The sequence below is a fragment of the Camellia sinensis genome, chromosome 7 (assembly GCF_055761805.1).
Source record: "Camellia sinensis isolate YWXY chromosome 7, ASM5576180v1, whole genome shotgun sequence".
Lineage (NCBI taxonomy): Eukaryota > Viridiplantae > Streptophyta > Magnoliopsida > Ericales > Theaceae > Camellia > Camellia sinensis.
Genome location: NC_138967.1, coordinates 195997615 through 196024586, shown reverse-complemented (window position 1 = coordinate 196024586; position 26972 = coordinate 195997615). Strand labels below are relative to the sequence as shown.

At 35.4% G+C, this 26972-nt stretch overlaps 1 protein-coding gene and 1 pseudogene across 2 annotated transcripts; one reads left to right on the top strand and one right to left on the bottom strand.

Annotated features, from left to right (window-relative positions):
- Positions 1 to 3991: 3991 nt before the first annotated feature.
- Positions 3992 to 24605, bottom strand: LOC145796434 (protein DETOXIFICATION 41-like; annotated as a pseudogene). Its single transcript, XR_014336857.1, has 8 exons — positions 22089 to 24605; positions 21270 to 21356; positions 20657 to 20739; positions 20227 to 20246; positions 19761 to 20024; positions 4651 to 4764; positions 4491 to 4579; positions 3992 to 4063 (listed from the first exon to the last, which is right to left on the bottom strand). The product of XR_014336857.1 is annotated as a protein DETOXIFICATION 41-like (transcript).
- Positions 24084 to 25947, top strand: LOC145796433 (uncharacterized). The gene is made up of 2 exons (XM_082881543.1): positions 24084 to 24145; positions 25566 to 25947. The coding sequence occupies exons 1-2, from the start codon at positions 24084 to 24086 to the stop codon at positions 25945 to 25947; spliced, it is 444 nt and encodes a 147-aa protein (XP_082737669.1).
- The last annotated feature ends 1025 nt before the right edge of the window (positions 25948 to 26972 follow it).

Below are 26972 nucleotides of genomic sequence, written 5' to 3'. Positions count from 1 at the left end.
ATTCACTCACTAACAATTTCCAAATTTGATAATAATATAACAAGGGTATTTATGGAATTTTATTAGTTAATCCCACTCCTATCTCTCAAAACAAACAGGAATTATTACTAGTCCACTGGTTATCAAACAAACACAAATTTTCTAGTCCCCTCACTAACAATCCCCTCACTAATAGTCTCCTCATTAATAATCCCCTCAATAATAGTCTCCTCACTAATAATCCCCTCACTAACAATCCTACTGAATCTACCTCTGAAAACAAACGGACCCTTAGTGTGTGAAGTGATTAATCATCTGTAATATGATGTCAAAAAAAAAAAAAAAAAAAACTTACTGTTCAAAGACTAAAAAAGTAACTCAAGTAGTAAATCCAAACTTTAGAGGTTCCTCAAGAGTATCATTATTGTACACATTTTTCCTTCTGCGAATTGTGATTATATAAAACAATGTAGAAAAAGAAGTATAATTTCATATATCGAATCACTATAAAATTTAAACGATAAATCCATAATATAGAATTAGTATTGGATATAGGATAATGCATGAGAAAATAAGAAAAAGAACAAAGAAGGCAATTTAGTATTTTAAAAAAAAAATCCTAATACTTTTGAAAGAATTAAGAATAAAAACGTGAAACGTAAAATTGGTATTGGGTTTATGGATTATCTTAACTTACAATGAAAAATATATGGAAAAGAAATATTTGTGAAATAAAATCCATATAAAATAGGTAAAGTTAGTATAATTTAAAGAGTTAATTATCTAAAAATCCTATTTACAAATATTATGATAGCTGAGGTCTTATGTAAGATTTTTTGAACCAACAAATCCTATTTAGTAAAACTAAGCATATTATCAATTTTTCTCAATTTTTAAAACTAAGAACATTATCAATTTTTCATTGTAATATTCTAGATAATTGTTTCACTAACTGGTGGAAAAAAAACATAGCATGAGATTAAACATTTTTACCCTTCTACTTATTGGTTTGATTCAACTATTCAATAAAACCGAGAACATTATCAGTTTTTTTCAGTTTTAATTTTTTTTTTTTCATTTTTTTCTTCAATTTTGCACATCAATGTTCTATCATCATGCTCCTTTATAGACACAAAATTTTCAGTTTTGCACAAAAAAATAATTTAATTTTTTCAAAAAAAAAAAAACACGATTAGCTTGTTTGGTTTAAATTTTCAGGATTCACTTTTCTAAAAATTGAAAATTTTAATTTTCATATTTTTTTGTTTTCACTAAATTTTTTTAATATTCAAAGAATTTTTTTTTTAGTTTTTGGATACACCTAACGTAATACACTTAAAAATTATAATATTTGTGAAAAATATCTTTAAAAAATTTACTAAATACCAAAAATACAAAAAAAAAAAAAAAACACGAGAATTCAATACATTTTTCGTATTCTTGTGTATTTATTGATTTTTAAATTTTTTTTTTTTTACGAACATCTACTTTTTAGAAACATCTAAGGTGCATCTAAAAAAATAAATAAGTTGTTTAAAATTTTAAAATATTCATTAAAAACGAAAAACATGAAAAACAAAAAACTCAATTTTCAGAAAATTAGAACCAAACACACTAATTAGTTTTTTTTTTTTCACATAAATTTTTTTTTTGTAGTTTTTTTAATTTGAAAGTTGATATTTTAAAGTTTTGAAAATCAAAATAAATGTCAAATCATCATATTCCTTTATAGATAATCATAAATGATGAACAATTATTGTTTTCCGACTATTAATTTAATGGGACTTGAATGTCTTAATAATCTTAGTTAAGACTTAATGGAGTATAAGTTCATAAATTAGTACTTGTGTGTAACTGCTCCTAATTTAAATTAGGTTTGAGTTTGTATAAAACTCTACATGTAATTAAGAAAATACATACTGGCGTGATTCTCTTAAAAAAAAAAAAGTAAACCCTTATAATGTGCCACATAAGTATAGAAAAAATACTACTTTTCATGATATATATATATATATATATATGATGTGTGGTACAATAGATTTCCTTTAGGATTGCTGTTGTTGGAAACAACATTAAAGCCAAAGCATTTTGTTTTTTTTTTTTTGTTTTGCCAAAAGAGTCCTTCCATTTACTTATGCAAAAAAACAAAAAAGAAGAGAGAAAAAAGAAAGAAAAAAAAAAGGAGAAAATTAGTCTAAAGTTTCTCTCCCATTTTTTTTAGTAATGAGAGAGATCCATAATATTATTTTGTGATGTCTAAGGTCCCTCACACATTCCCATACGTCTCCCTCCATATTTGATCTTCCTGGAGAGAAGAATGCAGAGACTAATCTTCGAATTCGAGATTTCAAAGTTTGGTTTTCTTCTTCGCCGGATAATCTGACAAAGGCCTCTAGCTTCTAACCCACCACGATATGTACATACACAAACTCCTCCTCCATCCATTTTCAAGGGTTTTCAAAGATTTCAATCCCAAACCTTTTTTCGCCATGGGGAGGAATAAGTGCCTTTTCGCTCTATCTATCTATCTATATCTATATCTATATCTATATCTATATCTATATATATGTCTATGTTTGTGGTTGCTTAGATTTGTATCTATCTGAATTTTTTACTGTATGTTTTTCTGTATATTCATAGATCCATTGAAGATTTGAATTTTTCGATCTAAAAATGTTTTATTCTTTTGTGCTTGTTGTTTCATTGAGGCTTCAATTGATATCCGTAATTCAATTTTTCGTGTGGTGATGAGAAATCTGATATATGTGCTTTTTTTTTTCTTCTTCTGACCCAAACACTACCCCTGTTGATTTCTGAAATTCTTATTAGATTGGATGAGCTTGATTGTGAACTCAGATCACAACTGGCTAGGCTTCAATGAACTTGATGTTGGCTGGCTAGAGTCCTTATGAACTGGAATCTCACTCCCATGAACTCGATTAGGAGATGTGATTCAAGATTGTGAAGACGCATCCAAGGTTAGGGTTTCCTAGATCAATGTACGATCACCAAGGACTGTTCATAAAAATGCAACTCTGCTGCAAATAGAGAGAATTTCTCTAGTTTTAATCCAGAGAATTTCTCTGGTCTCTCTGGTTTGGACCAGAGAAATTCTCTGGATTAAACGGACATCTTCTTCTCGACATCCAGACGGTCCCACGCCAGTATTTGCACCCTGAATATGCCTATGAAGAGACCGATGTTTACATTTTGTGAAAGAACTTGTAGCTGTAGCACACACATATCTGGTAAGTCTTGGAATTCAGAGTGGAGACAAACAATTCTATTCATGGGGAATTTCTTGTTAGAACTAAATTTAAGTGGACAAAACTTTATTTGAAATTTGTGATTGTTGACTACTTCAGTATTATTTTATGGGTTTGTTAGTAAAGATTGCATTGTTGGCTTACATATTACACAAAGTCAAAGAAATTCTTTGTGAATAGAGCTAGAAAAATTTGTGAACTTAGAGAAATTTTCTCTGACTCTATTCACAAATTTTCTCTACACAATTTTCTCTGAGCCACACAAAGCCACACAAATTTTTTCTATACAATTTTCTCCGGATAGAGCCACACAAAGCCACACAACTTTTCTTTACGCAATTTTCTCTGGATAAAGCCACACAAAGCCACACAAATTTTCTCTGGATTTCTTTGGTACTCAGAGAAATTTCAATTTTCTCTGATTTGAACCCAAAGAAATTCTTTGGGAAGTCCAAAATTTCTCTGGAGAGAATTTCTCTCGGATTGAAATTTCTCTAAATCGATGTTGAGGGACCTTAGACATTATGAACATATTAGATGTCATTTATGCTATAAAATCTTAATATCAGGGACCTTAAAAAAAATCCCCAAAAAAAAACACGGAGTGAGAAAGAGAGTGAATGGGAAAAAGAGAAACATAAATAAGGACTACAACATTAGTTGAACTGTGTGGTTTGGTCACTAGTAGTTTCACTCTGGAGGTTGAAACAAAGACTAACGGTCTATGTAACACCAAAATATGTGAGTCATATGTTGTCCACAAGGTATAAAGCTTCTTTATTTACAGAATGCTTCAATCGGTCTGCAGCTTTTACAACCTGCATGAAATCAGCATAAGGAATTAATGGCTATAACTGTTACGAAATGGATCCAACAAAAAGGTGTTATACATCACTAAACTATTTTAATAAAAATTTTCGTATCCTAGATTGTTTTTTCATGTAATATGATGGGTTCTAATATTTTTTAAACATGTCAGGCCCTATATATACATATGACATTTATTACATAAATACACACCCACCTTCGCGTGCAACCACGTCTTGCATATATAGATATGCAAATGAGAAACAAGTTCAAACAAATAAATTGGAATCCAAGACCCCTCGAGCTAAGTTCTGATACTAATTGTCCTTAAATAGTTTTAAAAATGGGCCCAACAAGCACAATGCAACCCAATGTTAATTCTACAAAGCATTGATAAGACGATTTACACAAGTTAAGTTGAAGACAAGATTATTTTACCTCGGCATCCCAATTAGTTCTGGCTATTATAATCAAGAGAGTTATTGTCTGCAAGAGAACTCCAACTATACCATCCCCCACCAGATCCCCTGTACCAAGCCAAGTCAATATTATCATTTAATTAAATGAGAGAGAGAGAGAGAGAGAGAGAGTTACTTACAGCTGCAGCTAAGCTAGTTTTGAAGCCGAGAACACATCCAATTGTGAGACCAATCATATAGTAAGTGGCAAGATTAACATATGCCACTACACCTTGCCATCCACTCCCAATGGCCACCCGTGTAAATATTCACAAAAGGAAACAAATACAATTTTTACACCACAAAATCTTAATTTCAGAACAAGAAGAAGAAAAGAAAAGAAAAAAGTAACTGACGGAATTAATTAAAATTTGAAATCAATGTAATTATATAAGGGTAGTTTGGATATGAAAAAAAGTGTGACATAGCTTTGCCAAGCAAATTGTATTTTATATAATAGTATAGAAAGGGTAAGAGTATGGGTATAAGTGGTTCAGTTTAGTCAGTATTGAGAGAAAAATATAGTTTTTTTAATCAAAATATCGATCAAAAACTAAAATTTCGATCAATCTTATACAGTCGATTTCGTTCTACCACTTTTTCTTACATTTTAAACTAAGACTAAACTATGATGCGCTGGCAAATTCGATGAGGATTTTGGTGGGAAACAAGAAAAGAGAAGGCAATTGCAAAGGGGATTAGTGAGAAAAAAGAAATGATGGAGGTCTTGTGGGGGAAAAGACCGCGCAGCTGCAACAAGGCAACTCCATTGGCCAACCATCTACGAACCCATTCATAAAGCAAGGCAACCAATCAAGTCTCGCACTGGCCAATGGCATCGTCACGCCGCCAATCATTAAAGTTCGGATCACGGCTTAGATCAACAGAAGCAACCAAAGGTCACTTTTCTTGCAAGATCATTAGCATTTCGACGCCATTGGACAGTGCGCGACGAAAGTGTTGTAAGAAATGGTTTGGAAAAAATAGATTTTTCTTAAACTTTAGTCTAATTTTTAGGTGGTACCCATGCACCAAAGTTGGTGGGTCCATGTGGCAACGCGTTCTTTGTCGCGTAACGATTCACGTCATATATTTGGTTGTTCAAAACCATTATCGGGTAAATGGGAAATTGAAGCTAAAGTAAGCTCCATGAAAATGGTGTTTTGGTGGGTTTCCCAAATTAAAGGAAGGAAAGTTTGTCCCACATTGCTTGGCTAGGCTAACATTGTATGGGTTTATAAGCCTTGGGTTCACAATTTGAAAAGGGCCCCAACGGGTACCCAAGTTTTGTAAAAGGGTGAGGTTATGGGCAAAGTGGGCTAGACCCATTAGACCCAAAACAAACTCACGCATGTACCACCGCCATCCGGTATGGCGGGCTTGGGTGTGTGATGTGAGGTTAGGTTGGGCTTGTTCAGCCCAATGCTTATCTTTTTGGGCAAAAAATATTTGAATTTTTTTTTTTTAAATTAAATTCTTACCGTTTCGAATTTGAATTTCAGTTTGAAATTCAAACTTAATTTCAAAATGACCCCAACATATTGAAATGCTGGCAGTTTGGTCCAGCACACCTGTCCGGATTTTTTCTCCAACCGAATAGGTTCATTATCTGCTCAAATTTAACCCGAACAAGTACTTTACCTGTTCAAAGCTGTTCGAACAGGTTTCTTACATGTTGAAGTCTATTCTGAAAAGCCATCAGTTCACCTATAAATAGACAAGTCCTCCATTTCATTTTTCATCCAATTTTTGTTCTTCTTGTCTGCTTTTATTTCTTGCATTTTTGCTGCATAAATTTCCTATGAGAAAGAGTATAAACACAAAGTATGTTCATTGGATATTTAGTTTGTAGTGCTACTACTAAATTGTCGTTGATCATTTTATCTTGGGAGATAGACGTCAATAATCTGAAAGCCACGTGGAGAGGACTAATCTGTCTTAAGGACACAGTGTTGAACACTGGACTTGATCAAATTTTGTTCGAGAAAATAATACTGTAAGTGGTTGGTTCTGTTTTTTTTTTTCCCCGTTCTTTTTTTCCCAGATTCTGGTTTTGTTTTTATAACAAAATAAGAATTTGTTTTTCTTTTTTTTTCTTTTTCTTTTTTTTATTATATATATACTGTTTTGATTTTTGAAATCAAACAGACTCTCTCATTTCTTAATTTTCTTTCTTCGAATACTGTGAAGATTGGCTATTAATCTTAAGATAGAATTCGTTTCTTCATTGTATTCACCATTATGATTTGTTTTTCTAGTTTTTGTAACTAGAAAATTATATTGCTTCTAATTTGTTTTCTGATTTTTTTAAATAGAATTGATGGCTACTGAAACTGGTACACCAAATCTAGTTGTGACACTAACACCGGCGATTGCCCAAAATCCTGTTCAAATGCCTGTGGTACCTGTGAACCATGGAGAGAAATTGAAAAATTTAACGATACAGAGTTTAAAAGATACCAGCAGAAAATGATGTTCTATCTAACAACTCTTAATCTTGCCTGGTTTCTCTATGAAGATGCTCTAGTGCTTAAAGAGGATGAAAGTGATCGGCAAGTTGTTGTAGCAGTAGATGCATGGAAGTATTCTGATTTTCTTTGCAAAAATTACATCCTCAATGACCTAGACAACATGCTATATAATGTTTACAAGCCCCTAAAAATAGCAAAAGAATTGTGGGATTCTTTGCAGAAAAAATACAAGACAGAGGATGCCAGCACAAAGAAACTTGTTGTCGGTAAATTTCTGGATTTTGTTATGGTAGACTCCCAAATGGTTATTTCTCAAGTTCAAAGTCTTCAATTAATTTTGCATGCTATTTATGGTGAGGGTATGTCTTTTAGTGAGTCTTTCCAAGTCGCTGCTATAGTGGAAAAATTACCACCGACTTGGAAGGATTTCAAAAATTATTTAAAACATAAACGCAAAGACATGACTATGAATGAACTTATTGTAAGACTGAGAATTGAGGAAGATAACCGTAAGGCTGAAAAGATGAATGGTAAAAATCCCATTGAGTCCAAGGCTAATGTAATTGAACAAGTGCCCAAACCACATAACAAGAAGATGAAATTTGCTGGAGATGGTCCTAAACAAGGCGACAACAATGGCAAAAAAAATTTCAAAGGAAAATGCTATAATTGTGGCAAGACTGGACATCGTGCCCTTGATTGCCGACGCCTTAAGAAGGATCGCGGAAGTACAAGCAAGAAGACTATCAATCAAGCCAATGTGATAGAACTAGAATACATCTCTAACGAGGTAAATGACAAAATCTCTCTGCTGTGGTGTCTGATGCTAATTTGGTTGAAAATCCCAAGGAATGGTGGGTCGACATTAGAAAAACTCGACACATTTGCGCGAACAAAAAGATATTCACTACTTATAATGAGGCTGCAAATGGTGAACAACTATTCATGGGAAATTCGTCTACTTCTGTTGTGGCTGGACAAGGGAAAGTTATCTTGAAGATGACATCGGGGAAGGAACTTACCCTCAACAACGTGCTGCATGTACCAGACATTCAGAAGAATTTAGTTTCTGGTTCTTTGTTAAGTAAAAATAGTTTTAGACTTGTATTTGAATCTAATAAGTTTCTATTAACAAATAGTGGTATGTATGTGGGTAAGAGATACATGAGTGATGGTCTCTTCAAGTTGAATGTAATGACTGTTGTACCAAAATCTATTATTAATAAGAGTAACACATCTTTTGCTTATATTCTTGAGTCAAATTTATGGCATGGTAGATTAGGACATGTGAATTTTGATGCTTTGCGTAGACTAATTGGTTTGGATTGTATACCAAAGTTTGAAATTGATCCTAATCACAAATGTGAGATATGTGTAGAAGCAAAACTAACTAAGGCTCCATTTAAATCGGTTGAAAGAAAAATCGAACCTCTAGAATTAATTCATACTGATGTGTGTGATCTTAAATTTGTTCAAACTAGAAGAGGGAAAAAGTATTGTGCATCAATGATTCTAAAAGATATATGTTTCTATAGTGTTTTTTTTTCAATGGTTTTTAGCCCCTCAAATCATGAAATTAGCACATGTATGCAAAACACTATTTATGCTTAAAACAGGTAATAGGGTCGACACTAATATAGCAAAGGTCGACACCAGAATGAAGTTCACAATGCCTAAGTGTTCCAGCTGCAAGGGTCGACACTAAGACAGCAAGAGTCAACACTAAATTTCAAAACACAATCCAGCAGCAAAGGTTAACACCAAGAATGGCAAGGGTCGACACTAAATTTCAAAACACAATCCAGTAACAAGGGTCGACACCAAGAATGACGAGGGTCGACACTAAAACTCAGCAAACAAAGTTCAGATTTCCAGGAAACAAAAGGGTCGACACCCAGTTAGGGGTGGGCGCGGGTCGGTTGCGGCCACGGAACCTCCAATCCGCCATTTGTCTGCCAAATTGGCGGATTGGAGAAAATCAATTTGCATCCGTCCACCAATCCGGCGGATGTGGATTGAGCGGATTGGTGGTTTGGCAGATGGATACGAATCGGTTTGGCAGTTTAAGATTTCATAAATTTTTAACATAATTCAACTTGTGCACTTCCTCAAAAAAAAAAAAAAAGTATTACAGTCAATGACTTAAAAACTATTACAATCACTGTATGTCTCATCCAAAAAAAAAAAGTTTGAAAATTTAGAATATCACAATCACTGCATGGCTCATCCACATATTACAATCACAGCATGATTCATCCATATAAAGTATTACAATCTGTGGTTCTTAAAATATAATAACAATTCAAACCACCAAAACCATGAACAGGGTAGTAGTAGAGATTGTATGTCTCTGTATTGTTACATCTATATATGTTTTTGAAAACAAAAACGAACCAACATATATCATATTTTCTATTTATTATTTTTAGAGTTAAATTTAAAAACCAAAAAATATAGATAAAAAATACGTTTATTTTTTTCAATTCAAAAAATATATTCAAGTTGAATTTTTTTTTTCAACAGAATATTTGTAGGCACCCCATTTTTGACCAACTTTAAAACTCAGATGTCATCGATTGAGCGCTCGGTGATTGCGCATGTTGTGCTCATTTCGAGGTTTCGGAGTTTTCAGCTGGGTGCCTTGCCTCCGGGCCTCTGAACTCTTTGTGTTTTGGCTCGGTTTGCAAACGAAGCCTTGTTTCTCTTCCCTGGAGGGAGGGGGAGGTCTTTTAGACCACCTCTTTGTGGTCGTAGATCACTTTTCGCTCTTGGAGACTAGTTTTCGATTTTCGGAGTCTTCAGCCGCGCGCTTTGTCTTAGGACCGCTTAATGTTCTCCGTTTGGCTTGGTTTTCGAACCATGCCTTGTTACCTCTGCCTAGAGGGACATTGTGATCCGGGAGACCACTTTTGGTGCCTGTAGACTAGTTTTTGAGACTTTCGACTGCGCGCTTTGCCTTCCGAACTTTTTTCTTGCATCTTTTTTGGTTTTTTTTTTTGTACAAACCTTGTTTCCCTTGTTTGGAAGGTGGTATAAGGGTGGGAGACCAGTTCTTCCCCTTGGAGACCACTTTTCTTCCCGCCAGCCAGTTTTCTAGTCAGCTAACTGGTTTTCTTGGTCTTTGGACCACCTTTTCTGGTCGGCCACCACACCACTGCCTTGCTTTCATGCTGCAGACCATCTCCCACCATGGCCAACCACTTTCTTCCTTGGCCGACCACTTCCACTGGTCGGCCGACCAGTAGAAGTAGCTGGTCGACCACTTCAAGTGGTCGGCAGCTTTCCATCACCTTTTTGGAGATATTTTTAGGCCAGTTGTGCCAACTGGAAGGCACAGAAGCCATCCTCCATACACGTGTATAGAGGGATGGCTTTAGGCCAAAAGCTTGTCCAACAAGCTTGTTGCTTGTTCTCTATATAAGATAACCTCCCCACTCCTCCTTTAGGTTCAGATTTTTGTGCTTGAGAGTTATACATACACCTTTGTATCTATCTTGCATCTTCTCTTCATTTTTGTGTTCAAAAGTGCCTTTTTATCACATTATTGCACACAAACACACACTCAAACACCATTCTTTTGTTGCTGAGGCTCTTAGAAGCTAGTTTTGGTGCTTTTGGAGAGGCTTGAGCTCAGAAAAGCTGCTGGAGTTGTAGCTTCAAAGTTGTTCTACAAGGGTGAGCTTCTAACCCTTAAAACCCTTGTTTTGGTTCAAGCTTTTAGCCCTATTTGCATGGTGTTTTAGGCTTAACTTCCTACTAAAAAAAGTTCTATTTTTTAGTCCTTAGCATGTTTGTTTAAGGTCTCTTTTGTGTTGGGGGTAGTCTACCCCCTCTTAGGCTTTGTTTGGCCTTGTTCTTGTGCCATCTTTTTAAGCTATTGAGATCACCTTGTTTTGGCCTTCTCACCACTGAAACTCAGAAGAATTTCAGTGGTGGAAATGGTATTTTAAAGTCCCAAATAGGAGAGGGTCATTCCCTCTCCTTGTGTTCTTGAATGCTTGCTTTGAATGCCTCATGTGTGAGCATGTTTGTTAAGTTTATGTTGGCTATATCTTAGCATGTATGTGGGATTATTTCAGCATGGCATACCACTATTTTGACTTGGTTTTGTCACCTCATGCATGCTTAGTGCACTTGTAGTGTATTTCTCACAAACTAGTTTTGTATGCTTCATGAAATAGCATGTCTTTCTAGCTTGTTTTGAGTCCATCTCAGCATGTTCTTGGTGTTGTTTTGCCATGATATACCTTTGTTAAGGTTTGGTTTGATAGCCCCATGCATGCTCCATGCACTTGTAGTGCAATCCCACAAATTAGCCTAATGTGTACCATGCTTTAGACCATCATTCTAGCATGATTTTGGCTTAACTTTAAGAAGCTTTTGTCCATGTTTTAGCATGCTCTAGCTCTGATTTGTGTTGTTTTGGTGATGCATGACATGCTTTGTATAGCTATAATGCATTCTAGCTTGTTAGCCTTGTGTATCAAGTCCACTAGCATGCATTGCTTGGTCTATTTGAATGATTTGGAATCATTTGTTATGAGATTTTAGTGCATGTTTCATGGTCATACACTTACATCTTTCACGCTTTCAATGCGTTGGAGGGTTTGCCCTTTATGCCTTAAACATGAATCATTGCGTATGCCTTCATGCCTAAGCTTGCGAGCTATCATTTCAATGTGTTTTTGGGGTTATTTTGCCATGATATAACTCTGATTTTTGTTGGCGAAGCCATCTCATACTTGGTCTTGGTAGGTGTAGTGTAACCCTCCATTTTGGCCTTGCGTATTCCATGCTTCATGCCCTTCATACTAGCTTGTTTTGGCTTCCTTCCATACATATTTTAGCATCATTTTGACATGTTCTAGGACTGTTTTGGGTTGCCTTGACCATATGCTTTATGTTTTGCATAGTTATAGTGCAATTGGCCTTGCTAGCTTCAAGTTTTGAACACCATAGCATGCTTCATTTGCATCATGTACATGATTTGGCATCATTCATATGTTATTTCAGAGCATGTAGCATTGCCATGTTCCCACTTCATTCACTCTTTAAGTGCCTTCGAGTGTTGTGCATTTGTCGCCTAGCTTTGTGGCCTAGCATGTAGCCATCCTGCCTAGGTCCTTGAGCCATCATCTTAGCATGTTTTGGTCTTTGTTTAGACCTAATTAAGCTCTGTCCATGGTTGGTTCATGCATTGTGCCATGTGTTGCATGTCCCTTTGTATAGTCCTCTTTGCTAGCTCTAATGCTTAAGGACCTTTGCATGCTATACTTGTATTGTTTGGGTGATTTGGCATCATTTCATACCTTATTTCAGTGCACTTTGTGTTGTTACACTTCCACATTTGTCACTCTTTGAGCACTCTTGAGAGTTGTGCTCTTATGCCCGGTCAATGGGCCTTTGCATTGTGCATGCATTTACTTTGTACTTCATGCCTTATTTTCATCATTATGGCCACTGATTTGGGCATGACTGAGGTCTGTCCATTTTGGTTTAAGTCCATCGAGCATGTTATGTGAATGTTGTTACATTGCATCAGGTTGTTGCATGCTTATGTTGCCTTGCATTGTGTATGCATGCATTAGCATTGTTTGCGTGTCATTAGCTTTGTTAAGTTGATCATGTCACATTGTATTGAGTATGCCATGTTGTTGTTTGCATTGTGTATGCCATGTTGTTGATTGCATTGTGTATGCCGTGTTACATTGCATTGCGTATGCCATGTTATTCTTTGCATTGTGTATGCCATGTAGTTGCATTGCATGTTTGCATGCTTGACTTGCATTGCATTTGTTTGGATTAGGTATTAGTCCAAACACGAGGAACGAGGGACGTTTCATACTTGAAGTGATAAAACATGCCTCAATTCTCGGTCCCTGACGCTCTTGATCATACATGATAGAGTTCAAGGCTTTATGTGTTCATGTGTGCATTCATTTTACATTGAATTGTGCAACTTCGCTTCTCGGCCATCATGCATTGAAATGCGCGATTGGTGGCCCGAGGGTCGAGAACCACACTCCCTTGAGCTTATGAAATAATAGGGAGGGTGGTTGTGCACACATATCTTGCAAATACATTGCCATGCCCTTTCTTGCTCCCTGTTGCAGTAAAGTGGAAGAGTGCAGCAAAAACTGGTCGGCCGACCAGAAAAACTAGCTGGCCGACCACTTTTTCTGGTCTGTAGCAATAGAAAGTGGTCGACCAGTGGCTGGAAACACCCCTAGGTGGTCGGCAGCCCTCTCACAGGTCCCCAAGGTGAGTTGGAAGCTTTCTGGAGCTTGATGCAAAGTTCTGAGGACAATTTCAAACAGAGGCAAGTTGGGGCATCGCAACGGATTTCCGAACGAGGCGACCGAGTATGCATGCACTCCTCATCCCGAGGACCTACCTTTAATGCTTTCCCTAGCTAGTTTATGCTTTGGTTCTGCACCTAATTAGTTAATGCGTTTAGCTATTCAATTTGTGTTGTAATTACTAGTTAGTTAACTTGTTAGTTAATTAGCTTAGTTTTGTACTTAATTAATTAGCTTGTTAGTTAATTAGTTTTGTGATGTAATAATTAGTTTAATTAGCTTAGATTAGCTAGTTAGCTTCTTACTCGAACCGTCCTACGAGAGGGCCAACTGTTGTAATAAGCGTGCGTGTGTGTGATGCATGTCTGCCAACCCCCATTTCTTTCTCCCTTTTACTTAACCGTTTATGATGGTTAGTTTTAGGGTATATTTCAATTAGCATACCTTATGCTTTGCATGCGTGCATCCATTCATCTGTTTTGCATGCACCAGGCTCGGCGCATCATACAAATTGCATTGTATTTCAATTTCAATTTGAATACATGTACCAAGTTACATTTCACGTGACATCGTAGAATAGCCGAGCCTATTTCAGTTGCATTTTCACCTGTGTTGCATTAGTCATCTTAACATGAACTAGGATCATGCATGATTTCTAACTAGTTCTCTGTTTTGACTCGGAGTACACTGTGAGTGTTTACTCTTTAGCATATTGCATGTGTGTTAATGTTGCCATGAAAGCATGCTTGCCATGAGGCTAACTGCTTATTTGATATAACTGCCTGAATGCCTGTGGGTGAAGATTGGATTTCTTGAATTTGAATAATTCATCAAATCTCTGGCTTAGCCTACTTGCGAGTAGCAAACTTTAAACCATTTTCAAACAAACAAACATGAAATGTTTTGTTCCAACTTAGGCAATCTAGTCTATACTTGTATGTTGTGCGCATCACGTAGTAAGGTTAGATTAATAACCGGAATAAGAACATATGTGTTTTCAAAAACAAAATATCATGCTTAGTAAAGGCCGATCTTTCGATCGGGCAAGCGGGGGTGCTCATTGCATGACCTTCCACTCTCGTACCCAAGTTCCCAAGCCGAGGCAACTTTGGTGATGACGGACACGTGGCCTTAGGCACGAGTCAGGGTTTCCTAAATTTCCACCAAAATAAAATATTTAGGTGGCGACTCTATATCTGGCAAAGCAGTCCATGTTTGGCACTTCTTTATAAAATCAGTTTTCCAAAACGATTTGCCAGATTTTGGACTCAATGTCACGGTTCTAAATCTTTGCATTTGTTCACATTGCACTTTGTGAGATTAGATTCAGAACCGTGACATTGAGTCCGAACTGTAGTAGCTTAGAACAAAACGAATTCGCGCCCTCGCGGCGCGGAGAGCGGGAGTTCTCCGGAGCGGTCTACAATATTTAAACTCTTTTTTAATTGAAAACACAAACAAAATATTTAAACAAATTGAAAACATAAAGTCTTATAAATTATTAGGGGTGCTCGCGGTTTGGCGGTTCGGTTGTAGCCAAAGGAATCTCAAATCCGCCATCCGTCCGCCAAATTGGCGGATTGGAGAAAATCAATCCGTAACCGTCCGCTCGTCATCACGCATCCATCCAAAATGAGGCGGATCGGTTCGGTTCGGTCGGTTTTGGCAGATCGGTATATCCGTTGCTCACCCCTACACCCAGTTACGAAAGGGTTGACACCAGGAACACCTAAAATTAACTCAGAAAAGAAAAAAAAGAGCAAAGGTTTGACACCCAATCTGTAGAGGTCGACACTCGTAAATTTGGGTTTAAAAAACCCAGCCGCCCAATCAGATCTAGACTAACACAACTCATTTCTTAGCCACTTTTTTTTATCTATGTGCAGAATAAGTTATCATTTCTGATCCTTTAGTAGGCTTTTCTGACATTATATCTTCTACTAAGACTTGACTTATGAGGTTGAGCATTTAATGAAAAGCTTGTGCATTTAATGAAACTCCTCTCCCAAAGACTTGATTACAGTCTGGATACATCCATGCTCTGATCAATACAGCTAGAAATTATCCTCCATGATTTGCTCCAATGGCTAGAAGATTCATCTTTGCTTCTCTCCAACAGCTAGAAGCCATTAATGCTATAAAAAAGAAGCTCTTCATGTTCGAAACACACAACTCTTCAGCATAAGAACCTCAAAGCTTTCAAGAGCTTTTAATAAACTTCATTGTACTTCTACTTTCATATATGAGTGAGTCTTAAATTCCTTCTGTGCTTACCTTTTCATATCTATCTTTTGAAAAAGAAAATTTGTAAAAGATGACAGTTGTACCTCTTATTTTTATTCCTTATTTTTTGAGTGAAATACTTGAAAAATGAGGCATTTAGTTGAGAAGTCCTCAACATATAGAAGTCCTTTGTAAAAATCCACAAGCTAAGTGAAGCTTGGTGGTGTATTGATTTGATTCATAGTGAGGAAATTCTCAAGGAGGTATATTGAGTAGAGGACGTAAGCCGGTGAGCCAAACCACTATAAATCCTTGTGTTTGAGCTCTTCCTTCCTTCTCCTTCATTTCCTATGTATTAATTGATTGCCTGCTGCATTTACTTACTTGATTAATTGTAATCAATTTTATGTTTATAGTTTTTTAATTACCTAACTCACCCCCCTCTTGGGTTGCCTTCCTGGGTAACAGTAGTACATATCAATTTCTGACTTATAAATCAGAAATACGTGATATACATATGAACACTATCATAGAGTCAAGGAATACTGTGTTTTTTTAACATATTTTTCCTTACAAGAAAATATAGGAATTAATTTTACGAAAAAGAACTTATGATTATACACAAATTCAAGAGACTAATGACAATCAAACGCAAGAGACTAGTAATGGTCTCAACTAACAAGATTTAACTGATGATGAACCAAGATGAAGTAAGAGAATGAGAATATCAAAATCCTTTGGTCCAGATTTACTAACATATCTGTTAGAAAATGAGTCTCAGAGCTTTAAGAAAGTAATGTCAAGTCCTAAAGCACCATTTTTGGAAAGAGACTGTTAATAGTGAAATTGAATCCATTATGTAAAATCATACGTGGGAATTGGTGGATCTTTCACCCAGTTCTAAAACTCTTGGGTATAAATGGATATTCAAGAGAAAAATAAAAGCAGATGGTTCAATAGAAAAGTATAAAGCAAGACTTGTGGTAAAAGGTTACAGACAAAAGGAAGGTCTGGACTATTTTGACACATATTCCCCTGTGACAAGAATAACATTCATCCGCATGCTGATTGTTATAGCAGCATCGTATAATTTAGAGATACATCAAATGGATGTTAAGACAGTTTTCTTAAATGGTAATCTAAATAAAGAGATCTATATGGAGCAACCCGAAGAGATTGTAGTGTCAGGGCAAGAAAAGAAAGTTTGTTGACTTGTAAAATCTCTTTATGGGTTAAAACAAGCTCCTAAGCAATGGCATGAAAATTTGATCATGCTATGCTTACTAATGGGTTTAAGATAAACGAATGTGACAAGTGCGTCTATGTTAAAAACATTGACAAAGGTTATGTCATTGTTTGTCTTTATATGGATGACATGCTTATCATTGGAAGCAGTAAAAACATGATCAAATCAACCAAACAAATGCTGAACAAAAGATTTGATATGAAAGATATGAGGGTTGCAGATGTTATATTAGGAACGAAAATTACTAAACCATATGGATATGCATTATCCCAATCTCATTATATTGAGAAATTGGTTAATATATCAAGGATGATGTGAATGTAGCAAGAACACCCATAGACATTAGTCTTTATTTATCAAAAAATAAAGGTGATGCTGTATCTCAGTTAAAATACTTCCAAATCATTGGAAGCCTAATGTACTTAATGAATCGCACGCGTCTTGATATAGCTTATGTTGTTAGTAAATTGAGTAGATACACTAGTAACCCTGGAGAAAACCATTGGAAAGCGATCATTTGGGTTCTTAGATATCTTAGATTTACCCGTAGTCATGGTTTGAACTTTACTCGATATCCTGCAGTGCTGGAAGGTTATTGTGATGCCAATTGGATATTCGATACTAAATATTCAAAATCCACTAATGGATATGTGTTTACTCTGGGGGGTGCTGCTATTTCTTGAAAATCCACAAAGCAAACATACATCGCACGATCCACTATAGAATCTAAATTCATTGCTTTAGATAAAACAGGAGAATAAGCAGAATGACTTCGTCACTTCTTAGAAGAAATTCCAATGTGACCAAAACCTGTGACAGCTATTTGAATTCATTGTGACAGTCAATCTGCAATAGGCAGGGCACAAAGTCAAATGTATAATAGTAAGTCACGACATATTCGTCGTCGACATAACACCGTAAGACAATTGCTCTCAAGTGAAATAATCTTAATAGATTATATAAAATCTAAAGAGAATATTACGGATCCGTTAACGAAAGTTTTGGCAAAAGAGAAAGTGTATGGTTCATCGAAGGGGAGATGGGATTAAGCCTATTACATAAGAGTCATCATAATGGTAACCCTACTTAGATGACTGGAGATCCCAAGAACTAAATTCAAAGGGTCAATTAAGTTATGTGTGGCTTGCTAGAAATCACTAAGGGGTTAAAATTCCCAACCCATTCCTATGGTAAGAGTGATATCTGCAGCATGTGTTGTATGCAGAGGTTTAAGGATAAGCTTTTCTTTCAATGATTACTTATATCTTGATTTAGGCATAAAAATCAAGACGAGTATAAGAGATACTCACAGTAAGAATCACCTATATGAGTGCCGAACTGGTGCCGGTTCTATGAGAATGAAAATGTTAAATTCTCTAGAGCACTCATGAATAGCCAGGAACGTTCAGGGCCAAAATGAACCTAACCGTGAGAACCACGACGTGTCAAAAGATATTTTGTGTGAAATCTATTATCTTGGCTTACACTAACGGCTGAACAATTCAAGGCATCGCGTCCATTGGTTAACTAGTAAGCCCGATAGGTTGTCACCAAGGAAGGTTCAAGGCCGAAAGCTACCTATCCTAATGCACGATATTTTTTATTTATACTCTTTCAATAGATTCTGCATATTGTTGCATTTCCGTTGTCATCAAATTCCATTCATATAAGGGATTGTAAGAAATGGTTTGGAAAAATGGTTTGACAAAAACAAATTTTTCTTAAACTTTGATCTAATTTTTAGGTGAGACCTATGAGCCAAAGTTGGCAGGTCCATGTGGCAATGAGTTCTTTGCTGCGTAACAATTCACGTCATATATTTGGTTGTTCAAAACCATTATCGGGTGAATGGGAAATTGAAGCCAAAGTAAGCTCCATGAAAATGGTGTTTTGGTGGGTTTCCCAAATTAAAGGAAGGAAAGCTTGTCCCACATTGCTTGGCTAGGCTAACATTGTATGAGTTTATAAGCCTTGGGTTCACAACTTAGAGAAAGCCCTAAGGGGTACCCAAGTTTTTTGAAAGAGTGATGTTATGGGCAAAGTGGACTAAACCCATTAGACTCAAAACAAACACGCGCGCACACCGCCGTCTGTCTGTCAGGACGGGCTGGGCTTGGGTGCGCGATGTAAGGTTAGGTTGGGCATGTCCGGCCCAATGCTTATTTTTTGGACCAAAAATATTTGAATTTTATTTTTTTTAAATTAAATTCTTACCGTTTGGAATTTGAATTTCGGTTTGAAATTCAAACTTAATTTTGAAACGACCCCCACATATTGAAACGCTGGCAGTTTGGTCCAACACACGTATCCAGTTTTTTCCTCCAACCAAACAAGTTCATTATCTGTTGAAATCTAACCCGAACAGGTACTTTATCTCTTCAAATTTGTCCGAACAGGTTTGTCACCTGTTGAAGTCTGTTCTAAAAAGCCATCAGTTCACCTATAAATAGACAAGTCCTCCATTTTATTTTTCATCCAATTTTCGTTCTTCTTGTCTACTTTTATTTCCTACTTTTTGCTACATAAATTTTCTATGAGAAATAGTATAAACACAAAGTGTGTTCATTGGACATTAAGTTTGTAGTGCTGCTACTAAATTGTCGTTAATCATTTTATCCTGGGAGATAGACGTCCATAATCTGAAAGTACCGTGGAGAGAACGAATCTGTCTTAAGGACACGGTGTTAAACACTGGACTTGATCAAATTTTGTTCGAGAAAATACTACTATAAGTGGTTGGTTCTATTTGTTTTTTTTTTCACCCCTTTCTTTTTTTTCCCAGATTATGGTTTTGTTTTGTAACAAAATAAGAATCTTTTTTTCTTTTTTTCTTTATATATATATTGTTTTGATTTTTGTAATCAAACAGACTCTCTCCTTTCTTAATTTTCTTTCTTCGAATACTGTGAAGATTGGCTATGAAGTGTCTATTGCCACGTCTCGCACTGGCCAATGGCATTGTCACGCCATCGATATAGGCTAGGTTTTGAATTACCTGAGAGTATGGGTTGAATGCCATTGAGAAAAACAGAGATGGCAAGCAATGGGGTCAAATTGGACACGGCCTCAATAACTTCAGAGTCGCTTGTGAAGAGTTTGCTCAATTCAATCTTGAATATCAAAACAATGGCACTAAAAATTATACTGATGAGGATACTGGTCCCGATCACTACCAACACAGAAAGCTTCGCAACCAATGGGTGCCCTCTCCCAAGTTCATTACCGACTCGAACACTGCAATTTGCATTAAAATCAAAATTTAAAAAGAAAGTAAAGTCTAAGTTAGCAAACTTGCAATAAATTTAATTTTATAATTTTTTTTCTTCACTGGAACATACAAAAATCCTCTTTAATTAGTTGCTTTTAGTTCTTATAATGCAGTTAAATTATTACTTACCTACATTCGCAAGAGCTTCTTTCATTCTTCAATCAATGGCAGACCCAAAACTTTTGTGTAAAGGGTTGAGGTAAACTTATTAGATTTTTTAGGTGTCAAGCTAAAATTTACATAGATCTTTAGAGGGTTAAAATGCTAATTTAGTTTATAAATATTCAAAATTTCATAGGCTATTAAGGTTTTTGGTAAGTTTGAGAGAGTCAAAATAAAATTATAGAGTTTGAGAGAGCCAATACACTAAATACTTAAAACTGGAAGGGGTTAATCAAGATTTTTTGATTAACCTGTCTATGGCCCCCCTCTATGACCGCCATTGTCTTCAACCTCTCTCAATCACTAGACTACGTTGAGATTTTTCTACCAAAAAGCTCACTTAACGTGCACGTGGTCAACAAATCTAGAAAGAAGTATCACATTGAAACTCGCTAAAACTTTGAAGTCTTATGTGTTGAATTAGAACTATACGGATCAAAGTGGAATGTCACTCAAACAATTGAATTATTAATCTACCCTTCTTTGAATCAATTACGACATACCTGGCTGCTGCGGCAAGACCCAACATAAACTGCAGGTCCCAGTTCCAATTATTCATACTGAAAATTCATCACAATCAAAGGCTATCGGTATATATAAATATATATAGGGAAAATAATATAAATTGTCTATGTAGTTTATATGATGTGTCAATTTAGTTCTTGTTGTTTCAATTTATTCGATTTTGTCCCTTAATTTAACGAATTGTGTCATTTTAGTCCAATAAATAACGATTGTTAAGTTTGGTGGATGAAAAGTCAAACTATATGTCACTTTGATCCCTGTAGTTTACACAATGTGTCAATTTGGTCCCTGTCAAAATCGAGCAAATTAAAACAATAGGAACCAAATTGACACATTGTGTAGACTTTTCGTTCACTAAACTTAACAACCGTTATTTATTAGACTAAAATGACACAATCCGTTAAATTAAGAGACAAAATTGAGCAAATTAAAGCAACAACAACAACCAAATTGACACATCGTATAAACTATAGAGATCATTTACATAATTTACTTATATATATATATATATATATATATAACATTATTAAAAGGGAAAAGTGAAACAGAGAAGATGGATACAGACCATAAGGAAATCGAGTCTAGTGAGATTGTAGCGTTGGGAAGCAAGCCTGATATAAGCACAAGGCATTGGAAGTACCACATTTCCAAACTACACATTGGCCCTGTTTGGTAGGGTTTATTTCCAACTTATTCTAGTTTTTAGCTTAATTTAAGCTATTTTAATGTGTTTGGTTTAGCTTAATAATACAGCTTATAACTTTTTGTAAGTCAAAAATCAACTTATTTTTTCAGTGAGGGAGGAGAAGCTTAATTTATAAGTCAAAAATCAACTTATGTTCACAGGTATAAGCTATAAGCTATTAGGTTATAAGTTATAATTACTTTCCCACAGCTCTACCAAACGGGGCCAATATATAGAAGATAATAAAAGCTGTTAAAATCATGACAAAATGCAAATTAAATCCATACTCAGGGCTAGTTTGGTAAATATCCTTTTAGTAGTTTTTTTTTTTTTTTTCCGACTCTTTTACTTTTTAAAGTTAAAGTTAATTGCTAAAAAATTTATGCTTTTGGAAGAAGTTAAAAAAACTGTTTTTTTTTTTTTAATTGGAAAAGTTCATGTGGGATTTGGAATTTTTTTTTTTAAAGTTTAGTGAACTTCTTCTTTTGATTCTTTTTCAATTTTTATTTTTATTTTTTAAACCCTTTTAGACTAGGACTAGAAAACTATTATGTTACTTTTTCGCCCTTTTTTGTCACCTAAATGAGCAGAACCAAACAACTAATTTTTTTTTATTGTTTAAATAGTCAAAAATAACTTTTTTAGCAAAAACCAAACAAAGCCGCTGAGAGAGAGAGAGAGCAGTGGACATATACATACCACAACATAATAGCAGAAGCAACAGTGAGCTTGAAATAAGGCCAAATCACTCTAAAAGATTTCATAGAGAAACCAGTCCAAGTTTCCTTACAACATGGGCTGAATAGAATGTAAAGCCCCTGTATTATCACCAAAAACCACCATGAAAGACTCAGAGTAAGTGCAGCCCCAATCAACCCATAGTCCAACACATACACCACTAGCCAACTCAGCAAAATGTGCAACAAAAACACCCCAACTGCTATATATGCCAAAGGGTTCACAATGTTTTGTGCTTGAAGGAACCTTTGCATTGGGCAACTTATTGCGAATGCAAATATTTGGGGTATCAATCCGCGTGCAAAAATTTGACCCTCTTCGGCTATGCTATCCGTTTGGCCTATTCCTTTCAGGATAGGGCCTGAGAACCAGTATAGGAATGTCAGGAGGATGGCCGCTCCAACATGGAGGATCACCGCTCTTTGTGATATTATACCCATTGCTCCGTATTTTTTTGCTCCATAGGCTTGACCGTAAACAGTTTGGACTGCGCTTGCCATGCCCAACTGCATTTTGTTGGTTTGAGAAGAAATTAAGGATAGCATTTAGTGGCGGAGTGAGAAATTTCATATAGGGGATACGGATTTCTCAGGATCTTGATTTTTATTTTTTCATAATCAACAACAATGAGATATAAGAACAAAAACTTAAACTGTATACTCCCCTTTGAGAATTGGCTATTCTAGTTTTTTAGTTTTTGCCAAACGAATTAACAATTCTAGGAACAATAATATATATTTTTTTCTTTCTCAACAAACATTAAAAATCAAGTATATTCCAAATCAATTTGACAGAACAATCAAACACATGTATATGCCAAATAAGAGAGTTTATATGTTTTTTCTGGAAATAAGATGGCAATTTTGATAAAGTTAATAGTTCAGAGAGTAAATTGCAGTTACTCTTTTCAAAATTTTAAAATCCTAAATGTATTTAAATGATTTAAGGTGGACACTTGCATAATTTTATAGTAGATACTCTTTATAATTATTATTATTATTTTATTTTTATTTTTTTTGAGTGACTCATTGACTAAATAGCATTTTTCTAAATGAATCCTTAAAAATACAGGAATCAAATTTGATGTTACTACAAGAGACTTGGACGGGTCGGACTCATCCACGCTTCTCCAACCGGTATCCGAGTGATCAAGCCCACCAGACAACCTGCACAAGAGTTAAACGGGGAACGGGGAGTCCCCCAGCAAACCCTCCGACGAGCAAGTTAGAAAGAGAAGTGAATTGTAGAGATAGATTAGAGATAGAAAAGCTTAACATTCTTCTTGTCTTCAACGTCTGCTTATATCCTCTAGTAATCATTTCGTTGTCCCTTCCGGCCTGTTACCTTGGCCGAAAGTCTATACTGTAGCTTCCCTTGTTCAAGGTGAGGGCATGCCGTCCCGACGGAGAGGGGTTATCGCAATAAATGCTGTAAGGGGGCCCTCATTAATGGCGATGTGTCGTGGTAATAACTTTGCAGATCTTTGTCTGCTGATGTGGCTTGCCCTTCTCTTGTCATGTGTCTTGATGTCATTGGTTCCTATTGCTATATGAGGCTTCAGCAGTGCTGGACTCTAGTATTTGAGATATGTATTGGATCCTAAATGGTGGATTATAATCTTTATGGGCTTACCCATGTCAAAATTGATAGGAAATAAATTACAGAAACCAATCATTTGTGTAGTGGCTTATGCAATGGTTTTGTAAAATTGAGACAAACACATAACAGAAAAACATACATAGAAAGAAAAAGAAAAAAAAGCAATCAACAACAGTGAATTGATGAATTATTGTAAAACAGATATATATATATATATATATATATATATGTATCTATACCATGATTCCATAAGCAAGACCTTGAATTCCAACACTGGCAATGGAAGCTCCCGCGAGCTCTAAAGCACCAAGATGACCGGTAAACATCTAAGTAACAAAATAGAGCATGTAATTGAAGATGGAGACGATGATGGATGAGCCCGAAACCAGCCATAGCAGCTTCGATTCCCAACACCCGAGGTGAGGATACCCCGGATCGGCACGGGCTTATTTGTTAGTAAAAACTCTTCCACCGCAATCGACGTCAAGTCCGGAATCCGAGCATGCGAGTCAAGTCCTACTAGCAGCGTCTGATATTCTTCTTCATTACTCCCCATGTTTTTTTTGTCAACATGATCAAACGCCCTGCTGCTAGTGTCACTCAACTCAATTCGCTTTTTAGCACTTGTAGTGATGATAAACAAAAAAATCATATGGAATTTCTAAAAATCAAACTATGACTTGTCAACTCGACTCGCTTTTTATCACTTGTAGTGATGATAAATATAAAATAAAATAATTTTTTTAAAAATCAAACTATGGCTAGTAAGTGATGTGTGAGAAGGATATATATATATATATATTCATGTGTTGGAGACTATCACTCTGTGGGATCGGTTGGTGAGAGAGAGAGAGAGAGAGAGAGAGAGAGGAGTTTGTTTGAATTGGTGAAATATTAGACCAAGATTAGTAGATAAAACTACCAAATGTTGTTGGGCCATTTCACTGTGTAACCATTACAAAAGAAAAAAAAATCAAGGTTTTGGAGATTAAAATTTAGGAAAATTCTATTTTCACATATTTACTTACCTAGATGTACATCTTTAATGAAATTTGGTGATTCTACTTACACCACTACTTCACCTTTTTATGCACTCCATATGAGTATTTTTTTTTTTTTCTTCTAGTTTTATCAATGTGTGAAATTATTTTTAAAGACAAAACACTCAAATTAAATATATTTTATTATGTCCTTACACCCCTTAGTCTTCAATCCTTACTCTTCTTTTTACTTTCTCAATTTTTCTTTTCTCTTACACATCTCTTTTCAAAAAGTAAGAATCATAGTGTTTTGATCATCAAAGAAAACAATGGATGAAGAAATGATGGGAAGAACCATAAAAAAAGTGAAATTGTAAGTTTTTTTATTTGTTTGGTAGGTTTTTGTTTCGTTTTTCTAGACTGTTCTTCGACTTTTGTTCGGTGTTTCGAAATCGAACAAAATAAAATAATCCGGCATCACATTGCCGAAAAAAAAATATAAGTCTGGTAGCCTAATACCAAATAAAAGATACATTTCCAGTAACCTAAGGCTGAATTTTTTAAATTTGTTCGACTACTCATTACCATGTATTTTCAGTTTTATTTTTTTATATTTTATATTTTTTTGCTTGGAATGATTATATTTATACTCATTGCAACAACGCAAGTATTGCATTATTAGTGGACTCCAATCACGAATTCATTACAAACGAGATTTGTTAAGGGTTTTTATGAATACAATTTTTTCTAATTTTTAATTTGTATTGAGTTTTATTAATAATTTGGCGTATAAATGTATTTATTATGTTTAGATTTTTAGTAGTCGTCAAGCATTAATTAAATGGGCTTCTAACATTAGGAACAAGACTGGATTTGTCATTGTTGTAAAAACATCAGATGCGGGAGGTAATGGCAGAAAGCCAAGACTTACACTTGCTTCTGAAAGAAGTGGTTACTATAGAGACAACAGGAAGATCAAGGGAGAACGATTAAGGTTGACAGGTTCTAAAAAGTGTGGATATCTATTTCTATTAAGAGGGGGAAAATTACCTACAAATGATGAGTGGATGTTCCATGTCTTATGCAAAGTGTACAATCATCTGCCTGCTGAACATATTGAAGGGCACTCATTTGCTGACAGATTATCTGAAGAGGAAACATCCTTATTAGTTGGCATGTCAAGGAGTATGGTGCGATCAAAAGAGATATTGACTACGTTGAAACGAAGAGATATTGGTTAAATCAAATCGTATCTCTTACTTCGAACAATTTTCGAAAAAGTTGAGACCATATATCCATCACATAAAAGATGTACAAGCATATGGCAATTGTGATTTCAGGGCAATAGTTGAATTGATTGGTTTAGGTGAAGATGATTAGCAATAAGTTAGGCGAAACTTGTTAACTGAGCTGCATTCGAATGTAGTGCACTATGTGCAACTATGTGGATCACAAGAAAGGGTTGATGACCTTACCTCTATCTTATCCTACTTCGAACCTAGCCCTGCATTTAATTATTGGATGACTATGCCCGACATGAGCCATTTGATAGCATCATACTACTGAGTCATTCTTTATCATTTATCCATACAGCAATACTTGACGTTTCTACCACTTAGAGTAGTACCGATTGCAACGCCTGATCGAAGAGATATCTGCATAGGATTTGTAAATGGAAACCATTTTGTGTAGGTAACTACCGAGCCTACTTTGATCATTACCATGTCTTATTTTGTAATTTTACTTATTGATTTCTTTGTTATATGTTTATTTGCAACGTGGTCATCCAGTACCTCCGATAGCAAATAATTGGATTCGTTTTCATCACCCATGTGCTAGTGGATGGGAGAAAGCATATACTATCTGTGTTCATCAATTTCGTACTCTTGTCAGCCCTACTGTAGTAACTACTGAAACTATCCATATAGATGAATTGTGATAACATGTGATGCAAACAATGATAGATTTTATGGATGCTTTTATGGATATTCGTACACTGGTTTTTTAATGAATAATTTTATGGATACTTTTTATCTATGATTTTATGGATACGTGTTTGATTTATGGATGTTTGAAGGAAAAAAGTAAATCTTTCAATGTACAACGACAAATGCCTAGACAAATCTATTATAGTTTGGCAACATAACACTAGAGTAATCCAATTTGTATAGCAATGTATCACTGAATAGGCACTTCACAACTAACCGGAATTAATTTTTTGTTATCATCCAATCAAACGGCAACATATTGCTAGGAAAAAAAAGTT